Here is a 23136-nt window from a genome sequence, read left to right as displayed (position 1 = left end):
CCGCGGCGATTGCGGCAAAACGGTGGGAGATATCGACTTGAAACCTTCACTATCGTGTTCCTTGATCAATTCTCTATCGTTTGGTATGTATTTCGTTTCCCTAGCTCTAAAAATGGCGCGTTGGGAGCGCCGGAAGTCGGCAAGGTCACAGTCGGCGGCAGAAATTCGAAAAATCAAAATTTAAATTTTTGAAATCTGATTGTATTTTTGGATTTGGAAGGTCCATTTGCTCCCTATAGAAGCTAATATTGCTGCATATTCCCATTGAGGTGACAAGAATTAGCAAAATAGTGGTTCGGGCGCTTTTCAAAAATAGTACCGGACGCTGTTCCTCTTGTGACGTCATAGCTCCGTGACCTGACCTGACCCGGTCAAGTTTCTTATACCATATGATAGCCAATACTTGCCCCAACATGCATGGGAAGTTTCATTACAATCCATCAACCGATGTCCGTACCACCGGCAGGAAACCTCGGGCATTGGCACTCAGTTTGTGAAAATCCGGCCGGAGGCTGTTCCCTTTGTGACGTCATAACTCCGTGACCTGACATGACCCGGTCAAATTTTTTTTATCAAAAGATGCGCAAGGCTTGCCCCATAAGGTACCCAAAATTTGGCGGCGCTGCGCGCCGCCGTTTTTGAACTATTTCCGAAAAACCTCAGGGGGGGTTGCACCAACCCCCCCCCTACATGGGCGAGGGTTAAGACCGGTCCTTTCCAGAAGTATGACGCCTGCCTGTCTTAAGGCCTTAGATATGATGTCTGTATTTTTGCTGCCTGGTACTACTATCGTTCTATGGTGTTCTCTTTTTCTATTGTTCAGTGACCCAGATTACCTTCTTCGTATTAGTTTTGCTCTTCGTAGGCATTTGATTAAGAACGCCTTTGGATATTGAAGTTTTTTAAATGAATCGAATATGTGATCGATCTCGTCATCGATGTAATCGGGACTGCAAATCCGATACGCGCGTAAGAAAAAGCCAATCACCACCCCGGATTTCACCCTTTCACCGTATGCCGAGAGAGAGATAGTGTATATAATCTTCACGGTTTGAGCTCTTTCTGTAGACTTTGTATTTCAGTGTTTTCCCACTCATGATCATGAGAATGTCCAGGAATGGCAGCATGCCATCATTCTCAACTTCAAGTGTGAATTGGATGTTTCTTTTAACTTCGTTCAGTTGCTGGAGCTTTAAAGGTAGTGTGCCAGCTTTCCTGGACCGTATGGAGTTAATGGCCCAGATAAGGAGAACCGGATTTTTAGAACTTATCCATACCTTCAAAACTCATGGAAACGTCTTAAATTCTTCAAATTTTGAGTACCCCAGTGCGAAATTCGCCCCGACGGGTTGTCGGTCGTACCCCAACCACATTTCACACCACTATGAACAATAAATGCACACACTGAAATCGCTATTACCGATATGCTCATCCAATCAAGTTTCGATAAACCCGTTCATCAGCAGCTCCTGCGGTTTCGAACACGCCTGTTAGGTGGTGCGGTAGACCGCGCCCAAAGCCAGGGCCCCGGTAACGTGAGTTAGCCGAGTCAGGGCAGCGTGCGCTGACCCAAGTCGGAGCCGCGCGTCCTCCCGGTGTCATGTGATAGCCCGGGGCTGCCCGCGGGGATGCGGTAGACCGCGCCCAAAGCTGCGGCCCCGGCTTGGGTCAGCGCACGCTGCCCCGACTCGGCTACCTCACGTTACCGGGGCCCTGGCTTTGGGCGCGGCTTCTGCTCATACTTTGTGGTGCGGTGGTGGTGCGTCGGGCTGCGCGCTCTGAACCTATGCAAACCTGTGGTGGTTTTATCGTTTACCAACATAGGTAGGGGGAGCTTCAACACAAGTTAAAGATGATCATAATATCGATCTCTCCTTCTCTAGCCTGAAAAATTCATAAAAATATAGGTAGGTAATAGGTACCTTGCAATTTGTATTGTCATGTCCCTTTCAAATCAATCTTACCTGATCAGTATGAATGTAGGATAGCACCTTACAGTTATTGAAGACAGACATTCAAGTATTCTTTCAGGCAATATCAAAAAGCCAGAAATAAAACCTACAGGCTTCATAAATATGGAAAAGTTGAACTGGATAGGTATATGCCTTCGATTTTCTGCACATTCAGTTACATAATACCTAGGATAAAAACTCAAATATGTTCCAAGTCTTGTTTGCGCGAGCGCTCACAGAAAAACTGAGCGATTAAGCCAATAGAATTAGATTATCAGCGAGCGCAAATCTTACTTTACTGTTCATTCACATTAGCTTGAAGGCTCTGAACAAAATTCCATCTGACAATTTTTTCGTCAGATGGTTCTTGGTCGGCAGATTTTCGTCTGACTTTTTCGTCTTGCATTTTTTCGTCTGTACGAATTGATTTGGTGCATTTTTCGTCTGAGTATTTTTCTGTCCGGCATTTTTTCGTCTGGGCGAGGCGGAAAATGTCCTTACGAAAAAATGCGCGGACTTAAAAATGCACAGACGAAAACATGCAATAGACGAAAGTCTGCGGACGAAAATCTGCAGACGAAAATTGTCCGACGAAAACCTGCTAAACGAAAAAGTTGAACCGTCATGGAATAATTGCTTATATTGAATGCTCATTGTTCAATGGTGATTTGATGACTTTCAAAACAAATAAGTTTGACACTTACTTGGTCAGTGGGTAGCTTCCAAGTAGCTTCAAGCCCGGCATATCACAACCCAGAAAATATGTGAGGTGAGATTAGAAAAGACCTTTCCAAACCACCACTGTCCACTATTTGACAGTTTCATAATCCAAAACATTGATAATGTAAAAAGCTACCAGGCCTCTTGTTCCAGTTCTGCCTCACAGCCATGACAACGATTTGGCTCTATATATGTCTACACAGTCTGGTTCGTTTTCTCTTCATGCATCTATCTTAGCGCCTTGCAGCTGGTCGCTCAACCATATATACTTATTGAAGTGTTTACAGACAAAACCTAGTGCAGGGTCCTTAGTGGCCCATGTGCAACATAAACCTCATGGTCCAGCTTCCAGGATTCTTGAGGTCCCTCAAACAAAGTGTAGGTCCAGACCATTCTCCTAAGATTCCATGACAAATAATAAAACTGGGACTGAAGGTCTGCATCCTGCAGGGTCTTGCAGCATACCAAAATTTTGAGGTCCTGACCCCTGGGTTTCCATGGTTTCACGGCATATGAAATGTTGAGGTCCTGGGTTTCTAAGGTCTCATGTCACATGAATTGTTGATGTCCTGGGATTCCAAGGTCTCGCGGCATTTGCAAATGTTAATGTCCTGGGATTCCAAGGTCTCGCGGCATATGCAAATGTTGAGGTCCTGGGATTCCAAGGTCTCGCGACATATGCAAATGTTAAGGTCCTGGGATTCCAAGGTCTCGCGGCATATGGATGGTTTAAGGTCCTGGGTTTCCAAGGTCTCACGACAAAAATGACAATGCAAGGTCCAGGATCCATCAAGGTCCCAGACCTTGGACTCTGCGAACCCTGGATCTCGGATCTTTTTGGGACCTTGGCACAAGTCTGGTTGACATGCCTACTACGAATACCCGGCAGGACGGCTTCTGGTTGACCTGACCTGACCTGACCTGACCCGACCTGACCTGGCCTATATGCATGAAGACATCTGTGATAAAAAATAAAATGAACTTCGTGATTAACACCCCGAAAACCCCCATAACAGCCTCACTTTACGTAGTTGGGTCATTGACCTGACCTGGAAAGTCAACCAATGACCGAGGACCTTAAACTTTTGTATCATCGGCTTCCTCTCGTCACGGGCAACACGTTCGTTTTTTCACGAAGCTCTAGCTCGATCAGGGGCCGAACGGCAAGGGAGGGGTACAACGGATGTTCGCGGCTGGCAAAATACCAAATACCAATACGGGTGAGGGTTAACTGACGGGTGGAGGAACGGCCGTGGGCGTGCCCGGTTCGGGTGGAACACTTTAATTAGCTTCCAGAATCCAGATGTTTGCTGCTGGCGTGAAGCGATTGAATTGGGATGCCAATGATTGCCAAGAAGTAGCCCCATGAGTGGCTGCATAGAATATAGTTACTCCACTTCGTGTCATAGAATATAGCACTCCAGTCATGCGCCTGGGATCCATTAGGCCAATGACCTCCTCTGAAGGCTTGTGTGACCAGCTGCTGTAAGCCGGTGGCGGCTGTCCACCGGCGGGTTCCGGCCGGCGTCACCGCAGCCGCACTGCCGACTGGCCCCGCTCGGCGCGCCGGCCGGGTTCGTTCACCCGCAGGCCCGGCCGCCCGCAGAACTCGTCAGTCCACCTGATTGGACGGCTCCTGTGCGGCACGGTCCCGTCCGGTCTGGCCGGCTCCGACCCGGTCCAGCACCGCTCTGTATACCACCCGTCACAGACTGACACCGGCATACCACCCGTCACAGACTGACACCGGTATACCACCCGTCACAGACTGACACCGGTATACCACCCGTCACAGACTGACACCGGTATACCACCCGTCACAGACTGACACCGGTATACCACCCGTCACAGACTGACACCGGTATACCACCCGTCACAGACTGACACCGGTATACCACCCGTCACAGACTGACACCGGTATACCACCCGTCACAGACTGACACCGGTATACCACCCGTCACAGACTGACACCGGTATACCACCCGTCACAGACTGACACCGGTATACCACCCGTCACAGACTGACATCGGTATACCACCCGTCACAGACTGACACCGGTATACCACCCGTCACAGACTGACACCGGTACACCACCCGTCACAGACTGACACCGGTATGCCACCCGTCTCAGTTTGGCACCACTCTGTAAACTACCGGCACCGATACGCGACCTGTCGCCGACTGGTCCCGTTTCACGGATTCTCGTGTTTAGGGCAGTTTTCAGTGGCCCGTTGGACGGGCTCGTTCCTCCGGACTCGTTTGTCTAAGCCATCTCTCAGAGCACGACCTCTGTGTTTAGGCATTCCTCAAAATGGGCCCCCTTTGACCTGACTCCCTCTGTTAGGCATCTCTCACAGCCGGTCCCGGCCACTGATTCTAAAGCATTTGTCGGAACCCGGACCCCCTTCGACAGAGTTTGTTAGCCCTTGCCGTATAGGGGGGAGGGGGTCGAACGGACCACCTTCGGTTTTTCGCGAATAACTCGCGTAAAAAGCGGCCGGTCGCCAATTTTACACCTGGCCTGACCTTGTCACGAGGTCAATGCCTTAAATTGACCTCACCCGAACAAAAAGTATATCGCTCGATGCGCCTGAGCTAGGTGAACACGATGATGTCAAAATCGCGGCTCTACGGCCATTTTTGGCGAAGTTATTTACCAAAAACCAAACCCGTGCCTTAGGTTGCGTGACCTGACCTCAGAGGTCACCGTTTCATCATCATCATCATCATCCTCATCATCATCATTGATGTATTGCGAACAAAACAAGTATCAAACAAGATATGAGGGGCGATGCAAAAGCACCGTTTGACCTGAGACCTTTAAAGCGGGATAGCCCCACCGGGAAACTACCTTGTGACCAAATTTCATTGACCTCGGTCAAACCAATGACGTCACAGGTCAGGTCAACGGTCGGATTTTCACCGTTCACAGGCATTTCAAGAAATGTGTTGTGAAATCGAGAAAATTGATAAGTTATTAACCCTCACATGTGTGCGGCGTTTTCCAGCATCTAATGTGTAGGGGGGGGGGTCGGTTGGACCCCCCCTTGCCGTTTGGCCCCTGATCGAGCTAGAGCTTCGCGGAAAAAACGAGCGTGTTGCCCGTGACGAGAGGAAGCCGATGATACCAAATTTTAAGGTCCTAGGTCATTGGTTGACCTTCCAGGTCAGGTCAATGACCCAAAGTCGGGAAAATCGGGACCTGTTAGAAAGTCGTAAAGTGTGGCTGCTGAGGGGTTTTTCGGGACGCTGATCACGAATATCGTGCTAGTTTTGATCACAGATGATGTCTTTAAGCATTAAGACCAGGTCGGGTCAGGTCAGGTCAGGTCAACCAGTAGGGGTCGTGACGGGTATGCGTAGTACGTGTCAACCGCCTCTGACAGCTTCGTAACATGTTACGAAGTCACCAAAACTACTTCGTAAATGTTCAAATGGTTGCTAAATTCGAAATCAGCTCCAAAAACTAGCCTAGAAACATGTAAAACTCGAAAAAGTGAACCGAGGTCACCCGAGGTCACCAAAGGTCAATGACCTGACCTGACCTTCAGGTGACCTTGACACCCACCCTAATGCATGGGAGCAACAGCAAATCACATGTTTGAACGTTTGAAACCACGAAAAACTTGCAAACGCGCGGCTAATGCGAGCCGACATACGCTGAAACGCGATTCCGGCCAAACATGGTCTCGGAAAAGAGGTCACAGGTCAAAGGTCATTTGGGTCAGGGTCATGAAATTTTCAGGGTAGGTGTAAAATTGATCAATGCGAGGGTACTGAAAGTTTCGTCGCGATCGGCCGCTTTTTACGCGAGTTATTCGCGAAAAACCATGGGGGGGGGTCCATCCGACCCCCCCCCTACACATGCGAGGGTTAAAAACCATCGATGGTACATTGTTCGTCAAACACATACTTTGCTATCTGAGGTCACCGATACCAGATCAGGTCAGAGGTCAGGTCACTGGGGGTCACAATATGAAAGTGTCGTGTGATACATGTTTTATGGTCCATTTTACATGACAAATGCGATTATGTGGGTCAGGCAGCCTTTGGGGCCAGCTTAGGTTACGTTTTGGTGAAGGTCAGGTGAAGGTCAAGGTCAGGTCAAATTAGGTCAAATTTCAAAGTTGATATTTTTGCATAAGATGGGTACCGATTCGATGCAGCCCGTCACGGGGAGTCTAATGGTAGTCTTTTCATTGCCCTACATGTTCTAGAATTGCCAAAAATTGAGTTTGAAAATTGGGCGTCATCATTTTTGAAGTTTTTCGCTATAACTTGGTTAAAAAACGAGATATCGATCTGAAACTTAGTATGTAGATAGAAGACGGTAAGTTCTACCACATATATATACCGTTTTTTTAAACTCAAAACACTTTTTGGATTTTTCAATTAATATTTCCAAAAAAATGTTTTTTTTTATTTTGGGGGGTCAAAACCCAAAACTTTAAAAGAATCTGAGATCGCAATTTTGTAGCTCTGTCAATTCTACACATTTCATGTCTTGATCATTTTTCTTTATCTTCAAAGTTGTAGGCCTGACAGCTCTTCTCGCGAAGGTCTTTTTTCGGTCGAAAATGGCAGAACACGGAGAGGTCATGAAAGTTTGGTGGCGATATCTTTAGCCGTTTCGGAGATATTGACGGAAAAGGACAGTCCTTTTCCTTTCCTTTCCTTGTCCTTTTCCGTCAATATCTCCGAAACGGCTTGAGATATCGCCACCAAACTTTCAGGACCTTTGCGGACATCAATTTTAAACATTTTGACCAAAAAAAATTACCAGAGGCTATGATAGGTTGGCCACAAATGACGTCAGAATGACGTCGTGTTCTGCTATTTTCGACCGAAAAAAGACCTTCGCGAGAAGAGCTGTCGCCTGTCAGGCCTACAACTTTGAAGATAAAGAAAAATGATCAGGACATCAAATGTGTAGAATTGACAGAGCTACAAAACTATCATCTCAGATTTTTGAAATTTTTGGGTTTTGACCCCCAAAAATAAAAAAGCATTTTTTTTTGGAAATATTAGTTGAAAAATCCAATGAAGTTTCGAAATACGGAATATATGTGGTAGTTCTTACCGTCTTCTATCTACATACCAAATTTCAGATCGATATCTCGTTTTATAACCAAGTTATAGCGAAAAAAAAAACTGTTCAAAAATGATGACGTCCAATTTTCAAACTCAATTTTTGGCAATTCTAGAACATGTAGGGCAATGAAAAGACCACCATTAGACTCCCCGTGACGGGCTGCATCGAATCGATACCCATTTTATGCAAAAATATCAAGGTTGAAATTGGACCTAATCTGACCTGACCTTGACCTGACCTTCACCAAAACGTAACCTAAGCTGGCCCCAAAGGCTGCCTGACCCACATAATCGCATTTGTCATGTAAAATGGACCATAAAACATGTATCACACGACACTTTCATATTGTGACCCCCAGTGACCTGACCTCTGATCTGACCTGGTATCGGTTACCTCAGATAGCAAAGTATGTGTTTGACGAACAATGTACCATCGATGGTTTTCAATAACTTATCAATTTTCTCGATTTCACAACACATTTCTTGAAATGCCTGTGAACGGTGAAAATCCGACCTTTGACCTGACCTGTGACGTCATTGGTTTGACCTAGGTCAATGAAATTTGGTCACAAGGTAGTTTTCCGGTGGGGCTATCGAACGCCGTTTGAATTTTGAAAATCGGCCGGTAAATTTCCGAGATCTTAGGTGGGCCGAAACGCCCCCCCCCCCCCCTACAGGTGGTAGGGTCCGCCAATAGCCCTACGGGGCGCGGGTTAAGGAGGCAGGCGCGGATACAAGGGGGGGGGGCCATGGGGGCCATGGCCCCCCTTGGCCGATTTTTTTCAAAAATAAAATAAAAAGTTAAAAAGTTAAAAAGCTGAAAAGGGGGCCTCCTGAAAATAAAGTGGCCGAAATCCGCTGAGTTTTTTTTTAACCTACCCACTTAGTTATTTCTTAGAAGACTAGCTGAGAAGACTTCTTTGTTAGAAGATTGGTAAAGCTTTTCATAACTTGGAGGTCTCTTATACTCACAGAGATGACCACTTTTACAGGGCCTCCTAACCTGCACAGAGGGCCTCCAAGCCTGCACAGATGTTGAGATGTTGCCTGAACAGCTAGATAAGCTCAATAGACGCAGTTTTTTTTGGGGGGGGCCAACAAGTGGGAAGATGGGGCCTCCAACAGGTGGGATTATGGGGGGGCCTCCTGGTTTCTAATGGCCCCTCCCTTGGAGATTTTCTGGATCCGCCCCTGTAAGGAGGGGGGCACTGCCGACTTTTGGTCCCATTCTTTCCATGCAACGCCCATAGGGCTAATGTTAAAGTGCCGAAATCAAAGAGGGGCACGGTGCCCCGGTGCCCCCCGCGTTCCGCCGCCCATGACTCTGTATGCCTACGTCTTGCGTCAATTCCGTCGAGATGGAGCCACCCAGTGTTGCCAGGTCGAGTGATGCCAATACCTCCAGAAAATGCTGTAAAAACCTCTATGTAGAAACCTATGTTTCATTGCCGCTGATTATGAAGTACATAGTGTGCGTTGGGCATCCGGATATTCGGGGAAAATTATCCAGGATCAGCGAGAACTATCGGGGATCACGTTCCGTATCGCGGTAACGACACATGCTGTCTGCTGAAGACAGGCGCTCACCAATAGTTTTCCGGCGGAGAATATCCAAGCTATAATATTTTCCGGATGGCGAACGCATGCATAGTACACCTCCATGCCTACCTCCGCATCATGATTCATGCAAACTCTAGCGCTGTTTCAAAGCACGCTGCCAGCCGCTGCCAGCGCGCGATGACATCATCAAGCCCATTGCTCCAACACACTGAACTCTACATATAATGTGGAAGGCGCATCGGCCGCCAGATGGTGTCCAACGGTGCCGCCATGTTGCGCAGACCAGGAACCGGCCGCCGCCTGTGTTTGGGAATAGGGAAGTGGGGACCTCGATGTATAGGTCTCGCGAGATTAAGCGGTAGGTTTTGCACTTTTACATTTCCGGTTATATCTCAGAAACTAAGTTAATCGATCTACGATGAAGCCATTTTACACGATCACGGCCGGCTTGTCACCCAACAAGTCGAGCGCATCTTCAACACTTAAAAGCTTAAGACGAAGAAGATATAGCCTGAAGTACACTAAATTTTCTAGGTGCAAAACCTACCGCTAAAACCCGCGAGACCTGTACGTTTGCGGCCGCCGCATTCGTTACGTTCAAGCTAACACGTAGACACGAAACCCGGCATCTTACGCAGTATTGAGTGGAGAACACGATTAAATCTTCAAATATCCTCAGATACAGGGAACTTATGCGCTTATTACTCTCCGGACCATCGTCTTTCTCCATTCACCCCGGTCGATGGGGTTGATTGAACAATGAACCCACTTCGCCAACGCGCCGCTAACTCAACTAGAATTTCGCGGTTAAGTGGTCGTATGCGCCGTTACAAGGAAGGGTAACTGTTAGGAATCCACTTTTAAGGTCTCAGGTCAACCGGTGACGTCTGGGGTCAGGTCAAGTGACCTAAGGCGCGGGTTCAGTTTTTGGTAAATAACTTCACCAACAATGGCCACAGAGCCGCGATTTTGGCATCATCGTGTTCGCCTAGCTCAGGCGCATCGAGTGGTATGCTTTTTGTTCGGATGAGGTCAATTAAAGGTGTTGACCTCGTCTCAAGGTCGTGTCAGACCCCTCAGGTCACGAAGCTGATCGAATAAGGTCATGTCGCATATTGTTCGATTTAGCAGGCAGAGAGCTGAAACATGTGCCTTAGGCCACTTGACCTGACCTCAGGGCTCAGAGGTCACCAGTTGACCTGAGATCTTTAACCCGCGCGGGGCTGGGGTCTCCAGCCGAACGCGCGGGGCTGGGGGGGGGGGGTAAATTTTACCCCCCCTGTTTCTACAGTATCGGCCTTGCACCGTAGTTGCCGAAGAATGGAGTCATGGACTGAGACTGATCGCCCAAAACGTGTTCTTAGGCTACCAAGACAATATTCGTTGCATACAATATCATTCAGAGGTCAAGGTCAAGGTCAGGTCAGGTCAGGTCAGGTCACCAAAAAACAAAATATAGAAAAGGGCATGTGCGACACATGTTTTATGGGTCATTTTACTCATAGAATTCAATAGGCACACTCAATAAGTGATATGGACCACCTCTGGATGAATTTCAGGTCGAGGTCAGGTCAAGGTCAGGTCAAGTGAGGTCAAATTTTGAAGTTGGTTGTTAAGGCCTAAAAAGGTGTCTATCTGATGCAGTTTTTCACGGCGAATCGAATGGTGCTATTTTTGTTTCCGTACGAGGTCTAGAACTTCCAAAAAAGTCATTTATCAAAAAATTTGTTTGTCGTGACGTCATAAAATTTTGAATAACTCCCATATTTTTGAACCGATTCTTCTAAAATTTGGTATGTAGGTGCACATAGACCACTTCTCTGACATCTATTCCGGGTTTTTCGATAGACTCAAAATTTTGGATTTTATAATGATTTTCCCAAAAAAGTCTTTTTTTTAAATTTAGGCCAAAATCCAAAATTTTCAAAAACCGAGATAGCCATTTGATAGACAAAGTAAAATTACGTATAACCTTTTTTGTTTCGTCTTGATTCCTTTAAAAATGAAGATGTTAGCGGCGTTTGAACTTTTGCCGTTTTTGAGGCGAAAATGGCGAACATGACGTCACTAAAACGTCAATTTCTCAAAAAATTTCCGACGGATTTCGCTCAAATTTTCAGGGAACGTGTCAAATTGATGTAAAAAAAGGTACTGAAAGTTGGGCGGCGCTGCGCGCCGCCGTTTTTGAGATATCGCAAAAATTCGCGAGGGGGGGTAAAATTTACCCGCCCCAGCCCCGCGCGGGTTAAAGCGGATTCCTACCAGTTACTCTGCCTTTTAATGGCGCATAAGACCACTTTACCGCTAAATTCTAGTTGAATTAGCGGCGTATTAGCAAGGCGGGTTCAATCAGTTTCCGCGGCCGGGACAAATGTAGAAAGACGATGGTCCGGCGAGTGATAAACACATAAGTTCCATGTATCTGAGGAATTCGGAAGATCTGATCGTGTTCCTCACTCAATTGCGCGTAAGATGCCAGGTTCCGTGTCTACGTAACTTGAACGTAACGGATTCGGCGGCCGCAAACGTAAATCGAGGTCCCGAATTCCCTATTCCCCAACACAGGCGGCGGCCGGTTCCTGGTCTGCGCTGCGCAATATGGCCGCCACCGTTAGACACTACGGCCAATAGGGTTGAAGCGGCAGTGCTCCCCTGTGCTTCAACCAGACATGTGCTTGGATCCGGAAAAATGGATCTGAGATCCGATCCCATGGATCCCGATCCGAGATCCATTCAGATCATAGATCCAACCCCTCAATTTTGTCGAGAGATCTACTGGGATCATAGATCTGACCCTTCAATTTTGTTGCTAGATCCACTCGGATCATAGATCTGGCTCCCCAATTTTGTCGTGAGATCCATTGGGATCATAGCTCATAGGTGCTCAAAATGTCAACAACTTTCTTTCATAAGAAGTTATGAATACCAAAGTATGGTTAGAAACAAACAATCTTATACAAAAAGGACATATTAGTAAAGGCATCCAGTTACATTATACAGAATACAAAATAAAGGAGGCTCATGACGGTCACAACTTGAGAGAATTGAGTGACATGAAGATTGTTCACAGTTCACATACCTACCAACAGAAAAGTTTGCATTAACAATTAACATAGAGGTAAGTCAAAGTAATGACTAATGAACAATGCATAACTAGGTACCTACCACATCACAATTCATGTTAGAATCTACATAATATTGATAAGACAATCTTGCATTGGACAACCATGAGGCTTTCCAGTTTCCACTTTCCAGCTACCACAATTGATTGATAAACAATAAAAGATGATACTGACACATGTGGCTTGGTTAGGTAAAGGTATTTCAACCTATTGAAAGAAATATTTGATAAAATAAACTGAGATATAAACAAAAGTATAAAAATATTCAACAGCCTGCGGAAGCGATGGGAAGCGAAATATCAATTGTAATGGCCTTGGATATTTACCGTAAAATGATAATTCAGTATCTAAATAGAACTCGTGACGTCATTTCAAATAACAAATGAGCTAGGCGTTCTACCTTCGAGTACAATGAAAATAAATAAAAAATCAAACTGGAAATTCAAAAGTCTGGAGTTTTTTTTAAACAATGTTCATTTTTTTCTGCCTCACATAATTTTACGATACGATTGTTTGTGAATATCATCTTTGTAGCGTTGAATTTAATGACGTAAACGTAAGCTGAAACGGTATTATATGGCCCAGAGCGGTGTGCGCCTTGCATCTTTGTTTTATTCATTTTTTCAAAAGAATAACAATATCTTACGTCATTAGTTTAAAGGGCCTATTACGGGGAATCTTTTGGAATCATTACGGTTTTGGTCAAATTAAGATTTTTCATTGGTCAAACGATAATGACGTAATAAAACCATATTACCAAAACGTGAGCTGTGAATTTCGTTTGTCTTTTTTGGGGGGCTCTCTCATAACAAAAGCACAGCATGGCACCACACGTGGCACGATGCCAAAAGTAGGTAATCTGAAGAAGTTGATGCCATTTTTGAACTTGTAATTTTATTAGGAAAGTATTAGAGGTTGGTTGCTACTCTTACTAAATCGAAATTGTGTTGCACATACTAATAGCTCATACGAACATTCTGGATTGGGATTTCATACCTGGCAGAAGTGGATTGCTGCATGTTTTTAACAAAACTGACCTATTTGGCTTCCAAGGTTTGATTCCCTAACTAGTCCATAGGCGGCAGAACAGGGGGGGGGGGTGGCACCAGGGTACAGTGCCCCCCATAGATTTTGGCATTTTAACATTAGCCCTACTGGCGTTGCATGGAAAGAATGGGACCAAAATGAAAATCTGCAGTGCCCTGCTGCCACTGCATCTGTCTGTACTGCTTGTTCATTGAATTAAAGTGGCTGTAGCTTGTTGATAAGATTGTCATCAGTGCTGTCTGATGAAAAAGTTACAATTGGTCACAAAAAGTAGCAATATGCATGTTCTTGGTTTATTTTAAATGTAGTACAAATGTTGTTTATCTAAATTCAAATTTAATGATGATACCTAATGATTACAAGTGGTCTTAACCAATAACCATGTCCACAAGTGATAATTCTCAATTGTATTGCACTGTAAGGTGTACAATTATGTAGGATAAGGGTTTCATTGGCTACATGTTGTGAGATCCATACAGATCATAGATCCTCCACAAATTTTTGCCCGCTGGATCCACAGAGATCATAGATCCGACCCCTAAATTTTCTCAAGAGATCCATTCGGATCATAGATCCAACCCCTGAATTTTGTCGAGAGATCCACCCGGATCATAGATCCAACCCCTCTATTTTGTCGAGAGATCCACTGTGATCATAGATCCAGCTCTCGGATCCAAGCACATGTCTGGCTTCAACACTACCAAAGTGTGACGTCAGCGCGCTGGCAGCGGCTGGCAGCGTGCTTTGAAACACCCAGTTGTATCCCCAATCAAGATAATTCGCCAGGGGCTCCGCCACGGTTTTGAGATTGGTGGGGGGGGGGTCCGACTCAAAACTCAAAAGCTCTCTGGCGGATCCAAGGTGGCTTTTAGGGCGAATTCCCCCCCCCCCCACACACACACACACAGCGCCCGAAATTGATAAAAAACGTTAATTTCTAGCGTACAAAGAAACTTAATAATTTGGAAGAAATTTGCTTTAAAGTGATTGCAATACCAAGGCTCAAATTGCAGAAGGAGTCGAAACCAATGCTCCCCACATTTTAAGAAGTGTGTTCTGGTCCGGGCCTCGCCTGTAAGCCTCCCTTCTTACCGGCTCGATCCGGTACGGGCGGCCGGGCGCTGGGTCACCCCACCTGACATGGTGTGCTCACCTGTGATTGGTTGGGAGTAGGTGGCGTGACCTGATCACCCCACCTGCCGATGTATGTATGTCAGCTCTGATTGGTCTGCGAGTGGAGTGCGTGTCAATGTGTGTTGTGAAGCGAAATGTGAGCTGGCAGTTCTGTTTTGGTGTGCACGGTGGCAATACAGCTTTACCAGCTACTCCAGCGTCTGAACTTCACAGCACGGCGGCAATACAGCTTTACCAGCTACTCCAGCTTCTGAACTTCACAAAGTGTAATTTCAGTTTTTGCTACGGAATGCGTAACAAATCGTCTTTTAGTATGTTACATATTGCCTGTCGTAAAAATTGATTACTGAACAAAATCTGCAACACTTATCGGTGAGGTTTGTAAATTAGGAGCTCTAACTCGCTGTTGCATCTATAAGCCCAGGTAGCATACCTCTCACGGCATTGGGTTTTAATCGGTATTTGTAAAAAGTAATTGTCTCGTAAGTGAATAGGCATGTACATTGTACAGTCTTAAAAGTACCGCGCAAAGTGACGGTGGATCCATCAAGCCTGACCGAGAAAGGGCCTGTTTTAATTTAAAAGTCACCGACCAATTGACCTAGGGAATGGACAAGGATGCCAATTGCTTCGGTGACCCAAATTTAGCAGGCCCTCGCTCAGTCAGGCTCGATGGATCCACCGTCACTTTGCGCGGTACTTTTAAGACAGACTGTACAACGTAGCATGTACCTCTGCAAGCTGCGTGGTAGGTATTTTTTTTTTCGACAAAACCGAGAATAACGCGAATACAGGGTGTCCACGTCAAAAGTGTACCCAGACTTTTCCCTGTATTTTATCTTAAAAACATCACACTCACAAACAATTGCCCTCGTTTGAGAGCCAAGGCAATGGCAAAACATTTGCTATGCTTTTCAACTGTGTTCGGCACTCTGCTGACCAGCGCGTGCCGTCTAGAGCAACTGCTCTATATGAGCCGCTTTGCGTCGGGCCACCGCCGGCAGACGGACCGTGGCATGTGAAATCCCACAATGCCCCCGTGCACTGGGGATCCCATTGCCAAGAAAAAGTTCAGACCATACCTCTGCACAGCAAGAAAGTATCGGTTTGGGTGGCAATGGGGCATGGATGGGGCATTATCGGCCCCTTCTTTTTCGAAGACGACAGGGGAGTGACAAACACAACACCATAACGCTAGAACGCTATGTCTCGGAGGCACTGGAACCATTCTGGCGAGAGCTGAAGCGGAGACGCGGGATCCGTCGCCATGAAGAATGGTTTCAACAAGACAACAAGCCGCCTCACACCGCCAAACGGTCGCTGGAATTCCTGGAGGAGCACTTTCCTGAACGCCACATCAGCTTGAAAAGCGCGGTGGAATGGGCTCCCCACTCGCTCGACATCAGCCCTCTAGATTTCTTCTTGTGGGGCTTTCTCAAGGACTGTGTGCATACGCTGGCAATCCCGGGTCGACCCAGGAGCTGAAAGACGTCATCAGCGACGAGATCCGTCGCCTTCCTCAGGGTATATTGAGTGAAGGGTAGGACGAACTTTGGTAGGAATTTCTAGTATAACTACTAGAAAACCTACTATATGTGGTCGGGACTAGCAAAAAGTTAGTTCAATCTAGAATATGGTAGCGCTTATGGTTGGCAGTCGTGACGCGCACGTGACAATCATTTCTTAAATTTCTTAAATAACAGGTTTTAAGGGCCGATTAATGGGCAGATACATTCAATTAGCTATTAATAATTGATTATGCAAACATTCAAGAATCTACATCATTTAATTATAGCCGAAATCACACGGCGCTCCCAGGATTCGAACTCACGACCCTCGGATCTGTAGCCCGATACGCTACCGACTGCGCTACCGACGACCGCGAACCGACGATCGGAGAGGCGGATCGCGGGTGCTGGCGTGCAGAGAAATCTTTACCCTGTACGCCGTAGAAGATCGGCTGGGTTTCGTGAAAAATGGTAGAGGAATCGTCGAAAGAAAATTCATCGATCTATCATTTGAGACTAAGAACCATTGATTCCTTCAAAGGTTGACCGAGATATCGCTCGCCGAAAACAGGCCATTTAACATGTAAACCCTATGGGCTGGTAGGAAATGTACGCCGTGGAGCAGCAGTGCTACCAACTAACTTCGGCGGGGGCCGGCCTTCCTTCCCACATGGTTGACCAGGCGATCACCCACCTCCAGACTGCCGGCGGTGGCCCGGCGCAAAGGGGCTCATATAGAGCAGTTGCTCTAGACGGCACGCGCTGGTCAGCAGAGTGCCGAACACAGTTGAAAAGCATAGCAAATGTTTTGTCATTGCCTTGGGTCTCAAACGAGGGCAATTGTTCGTGAGTGTGATGTTTTTAGACAACAACACACAAAAGTTTATATTTGCCCCCGAAACAAACTTTTGCATTTTTTGCTACGGTAGACGTACACTTTGTTCAGTGACTGAATCAATCGAAGGAGTGGAGCATGGCGCATCTACAGCGGAATCCGCTTAAAGGGACTATCCCACCTTTAACATGGGGTTTGAGTTGAGATAGCCAAGTTTGCGGCGAGGTTCAGAAACCACTATCTATCTAGGTTGCAACCCCCGCGGCCTCTTGGTGTTGAAGAAATTTGTTCCCTTCATTTGAAAATGGGCCTTGTACAAGGCCCTATCTTCAACATGGAGCGACCGTTAGTGTGACGTCACCTCATTTAGTCATTCTGATTTAAATGGGTTTGTTCGTTGAAAAATCGCTTAAAACTTGGTCTGAACTTTGTTGTGGTGCCTACAGAGTAAAAAGAATCAGCTTTATGACAGTAATGTGGCCTGGGGAAGGAGGTAATTTTGGGCTGTGACGTCACATATTTGAAAGTTTGTGTTTGGAATATGGGAAGCCTAAGATGTTCAATGAAAAATAAATGCCAGAACCGTGTTCCTGGTCATCCAATCTATAAAGTCGGGCACAATTTAACTGGTTTTAACAACATTTTAGAAGGTGGGATAGTCCCTTTAATAAATCCACCTTGGTGACAAGGTGTTCTGGATTTATTAAGCGGTGGCTTTATTAACCGGTGTCAGCTATTTTCATTAAAAAGCATGCATTGCAGCCGCACGTTCCACTTCCGTTCCCCTGCACTACAAGCGTACAGGGTAGAATTCCTCATTGTCTTACTTATTCCAATGAAAGTGACCACGGGCTCCACCGCACCGGTGGGGTCACGGGGGGCCGGACCCCCAATAATTTGACTTTCGTAATGTAGCCTTATGCATAAAGGCGTGCGTTTTAGGGTTGGACATCCGGCCCCCCTCCCCCACCCCCACCTGCGACCGTAGTGGAGCCCCTGAAAGTGACCAGCGCACACTGCAAAGCTGTCACAGCGATTAAGTCGACATGCCCATCCACCCCACGATCACTCCCCGTCATGCCTGCTATGCCAGCGAAACAGTTGAGGGTGCCTGCTTTGCCGGGAACATTTCTCTGAGGTGCTTGGTGATGGCGCTCTTGATACCCCTGAACTCCCTTGTGTCGTGGGAAGTCCAACTGCTGCAGACCGCTGCTCCAGTGCGGTTCTTTTTGAGCTGGTTAGATGCCACATTTTGAATGGGGAAATATCACTGCGGTCTTTGAAACTCCCAAGTGGTTTAATTAACCCTCGCCCCGTTGGAGGGGGGCCAATTTGGTCCCCCTGTGCTTTTTCCTGAATAGCAAGAAAACGGCGACGCGCAGCGCCACCAAATTTGTAGTACCTTCCCGTGCATCAATTTGACACCTCCACACCAAATTTCAAGTGTAAGGTCACCTTAGGTCAGGAGTTATTCAGGTCAAACTGAGGTCATGTTCGAGCAAAAATGAGCAAAAAAACATGCAATCTTGAAACGCTCATAAAATCTACAGTTACCAAGCAATTTCAAATTCTTTAAAAGGTCTAGTATAAAAAAGCAACGCTACAAAACTGCTATCTCGGATTTTCAAAATTTTGGGTTTTTGACCCCCAAAAATTCAAACAATTGATTAAAAAAAAAAACTCGAAAAACATCCAAACAAATTCCAAATTTCGAAAAAAAAACTGACTAAATGTGATAGTCCCTGCGCTCTTCTATATACATACCAAAGTTCAGATCGATATCTCGTTTTTTAGCCAAGTTATAGGAAAAAAGTTCAAAAATGATGACGTCAAATTTTTGAACTCAATTTTTAGCGATTCTAGACCACGTAGGGCAAAACCAAGACCACCATTGAGCTCCCCGTGATGAGCTGCATCGAATCGATAACCATTTTATGCAAAAATATCACCTTTGAAATTTGACCTAATTTGACCTGACCTTGACCTGACCTTCACCAGAACATAATCTAAACTGACCTCAAAGGCTGCCTGACCCACATAATCGTATTTGACATATAAAATGGACCATAATACATGCATCACATAATATTTTCATATTGTGACCCTCAGTGACCTGACCTCTGTGACCTGACCTGGTATCAGTGACCTCAAACAGCAAAATATGTCTTTGAAGAACATTTCCCCATCGATGATTTTCAATGAAATGCATTTTACTCGATTCTACAGACTACAACGCATTTCTTGAAATCCCTGTAAACGGTGAAAATTCGACCTTTGACCTGACCTGTGACGTCATCGGTTTGACCTAGGTCAATAAAATTGGGTCACAAGGTAGTTCCCTGATAGGGCTATCCAACACCGTTTGCTGCTTGTCGCTAGGTTGCGTGGTTCTCGAGATCTTAGGGGGGCCAAATTGCCCCCCCCCCCCCCCAACAGGGCGCGTTGCTCGGCAGAGCCCAACAGGGTGCGGGTTAAGCGGAGTACGTGGATTTATTAAGCGGATTTTTTTTTTTTACCGCGGGTGACTATGGAGAAAATCCGTGAACAGCTCAAGCGGCTATAATAAGCGGCTGGATTCATTATCCGTGGATTTATTAAGCGGATTCCACTGTATATGCAATGTGTTCCGACCGACTGATGATCATAACCTTTGAGATATTATCGGTTTTGTCGAAATAAGAATACCTACCAGTTACCACGCAGTTTGCGGAGGGCTGTACGTACATGTAACTCTGGAACGAATCGCTCGAGCATCGCTAATAGAGATGCCACAAATTTGCAATTTCATTACCCACCCCGCCCCGCAGCTACCCCTTGCCCAACCACAACTACCCGCAAGCTGATTTTGGCTGGGCCGAACCCGCAAAAAACCCGCAATTTTGAAAACCTGCTTTTGCAAGAAAAAAAATACAGCTGGGTCAATGCTAGAGCTATATAAACCTTACTTGCTTCATTGCTGTGCAGAAAGACAGCCAAACAAATAGTAAGGACTTGAAATTGCTGTGCTAAGTCCTCAGGAAGTGCACACTGGATAGTGGAAAATGAATAATGTATCAATACATTTGAAATTCCTTTCTGAAAAGAGTTCAGTAAAATCTTTCTCTCACCTTACCCTTCAGCATTGGCTGAGGATCAAAATTTCACTCTGGCTCCCTCTCAATGTTAGGCTTCTGGAATGATATTGTTATCAAATGAATGTTGATATAAAAGATATGCGATTTCCAGTTAAAAATAGTCACACGGTGAATAATGAGTATCCAGTCGATCTTCTACACATAAAACAAATCATGCAAAATCCCAGCAAAAACCAACTAACCACCAATGAATGAACCACGCGTTTCTGGAAACATGCGTCAGAAGCGTCACCAACAGCTGATTGCAAGGAATGTTACAGCGACTAAATTATTGCGGCCGTAGCTAGTGTGAACTTGTTGCGAAAACACCGTTGTATAATGCATATTCATGTGCCATTCTGATAAAATCATTTTACACAACTGCTAAAGTTTTATAATTCAGAGGTTAATCACCGGTTAAGAAATAAAGAGACAGTAAATACTAAATTAAATGTAATAATTTCATAGATGGTCTTGGTATGCTCTCGGGCTGGTCCTCTCTCGGCATACAAATGATAAGGACGTAAAAAGACAAAAGAAATAAATGCGACCAGCTACGTGGTTTTGTAACATGTATAACTGCTATATTGAGGTATTCAAAAACCAACACAGAAAAATTGATTGTAAAATTATTGCGTCATCAACGACAGCTTTCCTTCGCCTCTGAGACCAAAATTGACGCAGTCAAATGCCAATCCTTGTCAGAATGTCGGAAGTGCGCCAGTATTGTACTGCGTTATGTTTGGGCCGTATGCCAGTCAATATTTTGATTTTTTGTAAGGGTAATTGGTGTGTTATTTTCGTAATATAGGGTGGAACAGAACACAGGATAGGTAATCAATGAATTTATATCAAATTTTGTTTAGCTGATAGCTGTTTTTTATGCCGACCAGACGCAAATAAAGTAACATGTGGCATTTGCTCTGATTTTAAACATCTCATTTAAGTCTGGGTTCTTCCATAATGTATATCTAGTGCACACTGCACACAGTGGCGGATCCAGGGGGGGGGCAAAATGGGCATTTGCCCCCCCCAAACGGCATGATTTTAACATTACGCCTATGGACGATGCATGGAAAGAATCGATAAATTTTTATGGTTTGCCCCCCCCAAACCTCTGAGCTGGATCCGCCTCTGACTGCACATATACTTCAGTTCAGCTTCCTATAAGTTTGCTTTCAGGTTCTTTTATGTTTAATGAAATGCTTTCATCAGCATTTATTTATGCTTTGTAGTTTGTTGCTTATACCTTGGTTTGGTCATTGCTAGACTTGGATGCTATTGCTGGTTGTTTTCAGTTTTGCATTTGAAATGTGCTTCCTTGATATATTTTATATTTGGTTCTGTTTTAAAAGCTGTTTTGATGAATATTATATTGTTAACCTGAGCAAATGCACTTGGCATTGTGTTTTGCATCTAAAAAATAAAAAAAAAAATTTATAGGTCCTTAAGTTTGACCGCCAAATACCCGCCACACGACAAGTTTTGCTTCTCGAACCCGCCAAAAACCCTGCGGGTTTTGAAAACCCGCAGAAAGCGGGTTCGCGGGCTCAAAAGTGGCATCTCTAATCGCTAACCATAAAACATACGACAAACGTTGACTTTGCAAACTATTATCTTATTTCCAATAACGGCACAGCTTATTTCGCCTCACCCCGCATCCCCCCCCGTGACAGGTTTTGAAATTGGTTGAACCCCAAAACAAGTGGCTGGATCCGCCCTAGGGCAGGGGAGTGGCGGAAATTTTGCCCACCCAGTGAAAAATCCTTAGAGGAGGCCCTCCGGGAGGAGGCGCCTCAGGTGGCAGAGACCGATCCGGAGGCCGACACATCTGCGCACCACGTCACTGACATGGGCATCTAACGTGAGGTGGCGGTCAAAAATAACACCCAGGTTTTTAACATGTGGGCTCTCCCGAACGGTCCCGCCACCGAACCGTACGCTGACAGGGGGAGATCTATGGTATTCTGCCGGGTGCCAAGGAGGAGGATTTCCGTTTTGGATGTGTTCAGTTTAAGTCAGTGGGCATGGAACCACGATGCCAAGGAGGTGAGGGACGAGGGTAGACTCCATGCGTTGGATAAGGTTAGGAAGGTTTTGTTTGGTATCGGAGATAAGGATTTGGGCATCGTCAGCGCACTGGGTCACATGAGCGCCCGGCGCGTGCAGACTGAGGTCGTTGGCAAAAATTGTGAATAACAGAGGACCGAGGGCTGATCCTTGGAAGACTCTCATGGTGTTAGGAAGGGGCTTCGAAACCACTCTGCTACCGGAAGGAGAAGAGATGCAGACAGACTGAGTAGTGATTATGACCGGTAAGGTAAGAGGAACACCAGGTCGGGTGGATACCATAGAGCTGGAGCTCAGAAATTAGCAGTGAGTGAGGAATGACGTCAAAGCATTTACTGAGGTTCAGAAGGCCGAGGAGGGAGATGAGACCACGGTCCATGTTGGAAAAGGTGCGGTGGTTACAGAGAGCAGAGCGGTTTCGGTGGAGTGGAGAGAACGGAAACCGTGTTGGGATGGAGAAAGGAGGTGGTTGTCACACATGTAGGTGGGAAGTCAACGAATTCAAAAGTATCTCAGTCAGCCCTATAGGCCCACCTCGCAGCTCACCCAGCCGGCCACGCGCCTACCTTCGATGACCACGGCGTCGTTGGTGAGCGCAGTGCGGCCGTGCGGGCGGCTGACAGTGGCCGCGCGGCCCGCCGTCAGTGTCACGCACACGGCCACGATCAGCTGCAGCGTTCGCATGGTGGCCGAGAGCGTGCTCACCGCTGCCAGGGCGCGCCGAGACTGCCGCTCACCGCTGCCAGGGCGCGCCGAGAGCGTGCTCACCGCTGCCAGTGCGCGCCGAGAGCGTGCTCACCGCTGCCAGGGCGCGCCGAGAGCGTGCTCACCGCTGCCAGGGCGCGCCGAGACTGCCGCTCACCGCTGCCAGGGCGCGCCGAGACTGCCGCCGCCGCCGCCGCCGCCGCCGACCGCCGACCGGTTCCGCTCAGGGGCGGTCCGGGGCCTATGACCCCGAACCGATTGTCCCTCCCCTTATCACTA

At 46.4% G+C, this 23136-nt stretch overlaps 1 protein-coding gene across 1 annotated transcript in view; it reads right to left on the bottom strand.

Moving 5' to 3' along the window:
• LOC122379085 (serine proteinase stubble-like) overlaps positions 1-22934 on the bottom strand; it is a 233830-nt gene extending 210896 nt beyond the window's left edge. The window contains exon 1 of the mRNA XM_043361016.1: positions 22719-22934. Within this exon, the coding sequence (XP_043216951.1) occupies positions 22719-22836 (118 nt within the window). The 5' untranslated portion in view covers positions 22837-22934. The remainder of the gene's footprint in view (positions 1-22718) is intronic.
• Between the last annotated feature and the right edge of the window lie 202 nt (positions 22935-23136).

Source organism: Amphibalanus amphitrite, unplaced genomic scaffold, assembly GCF_019059575.1.
Source record: "Amphibalanus amphitrite isolate SeventyFive unplaced genomic scaffold, NRLGWU_Aamphi_draft 000071F_arrow, whole genome shotgun sequence".
NCBI classification, from domain to species: Eukaryota; Metazoa; Arthropoda; class Thecostraca; order Balanomorpha; family Balanidae; genus Amphibalanus; species Amphibalanus amphitrite.
The sequence above is the reverse complement of the archived record's forward strand: the minus strand, read 5'-3'. Positions and strand labels throughout refer to the sequence as shown.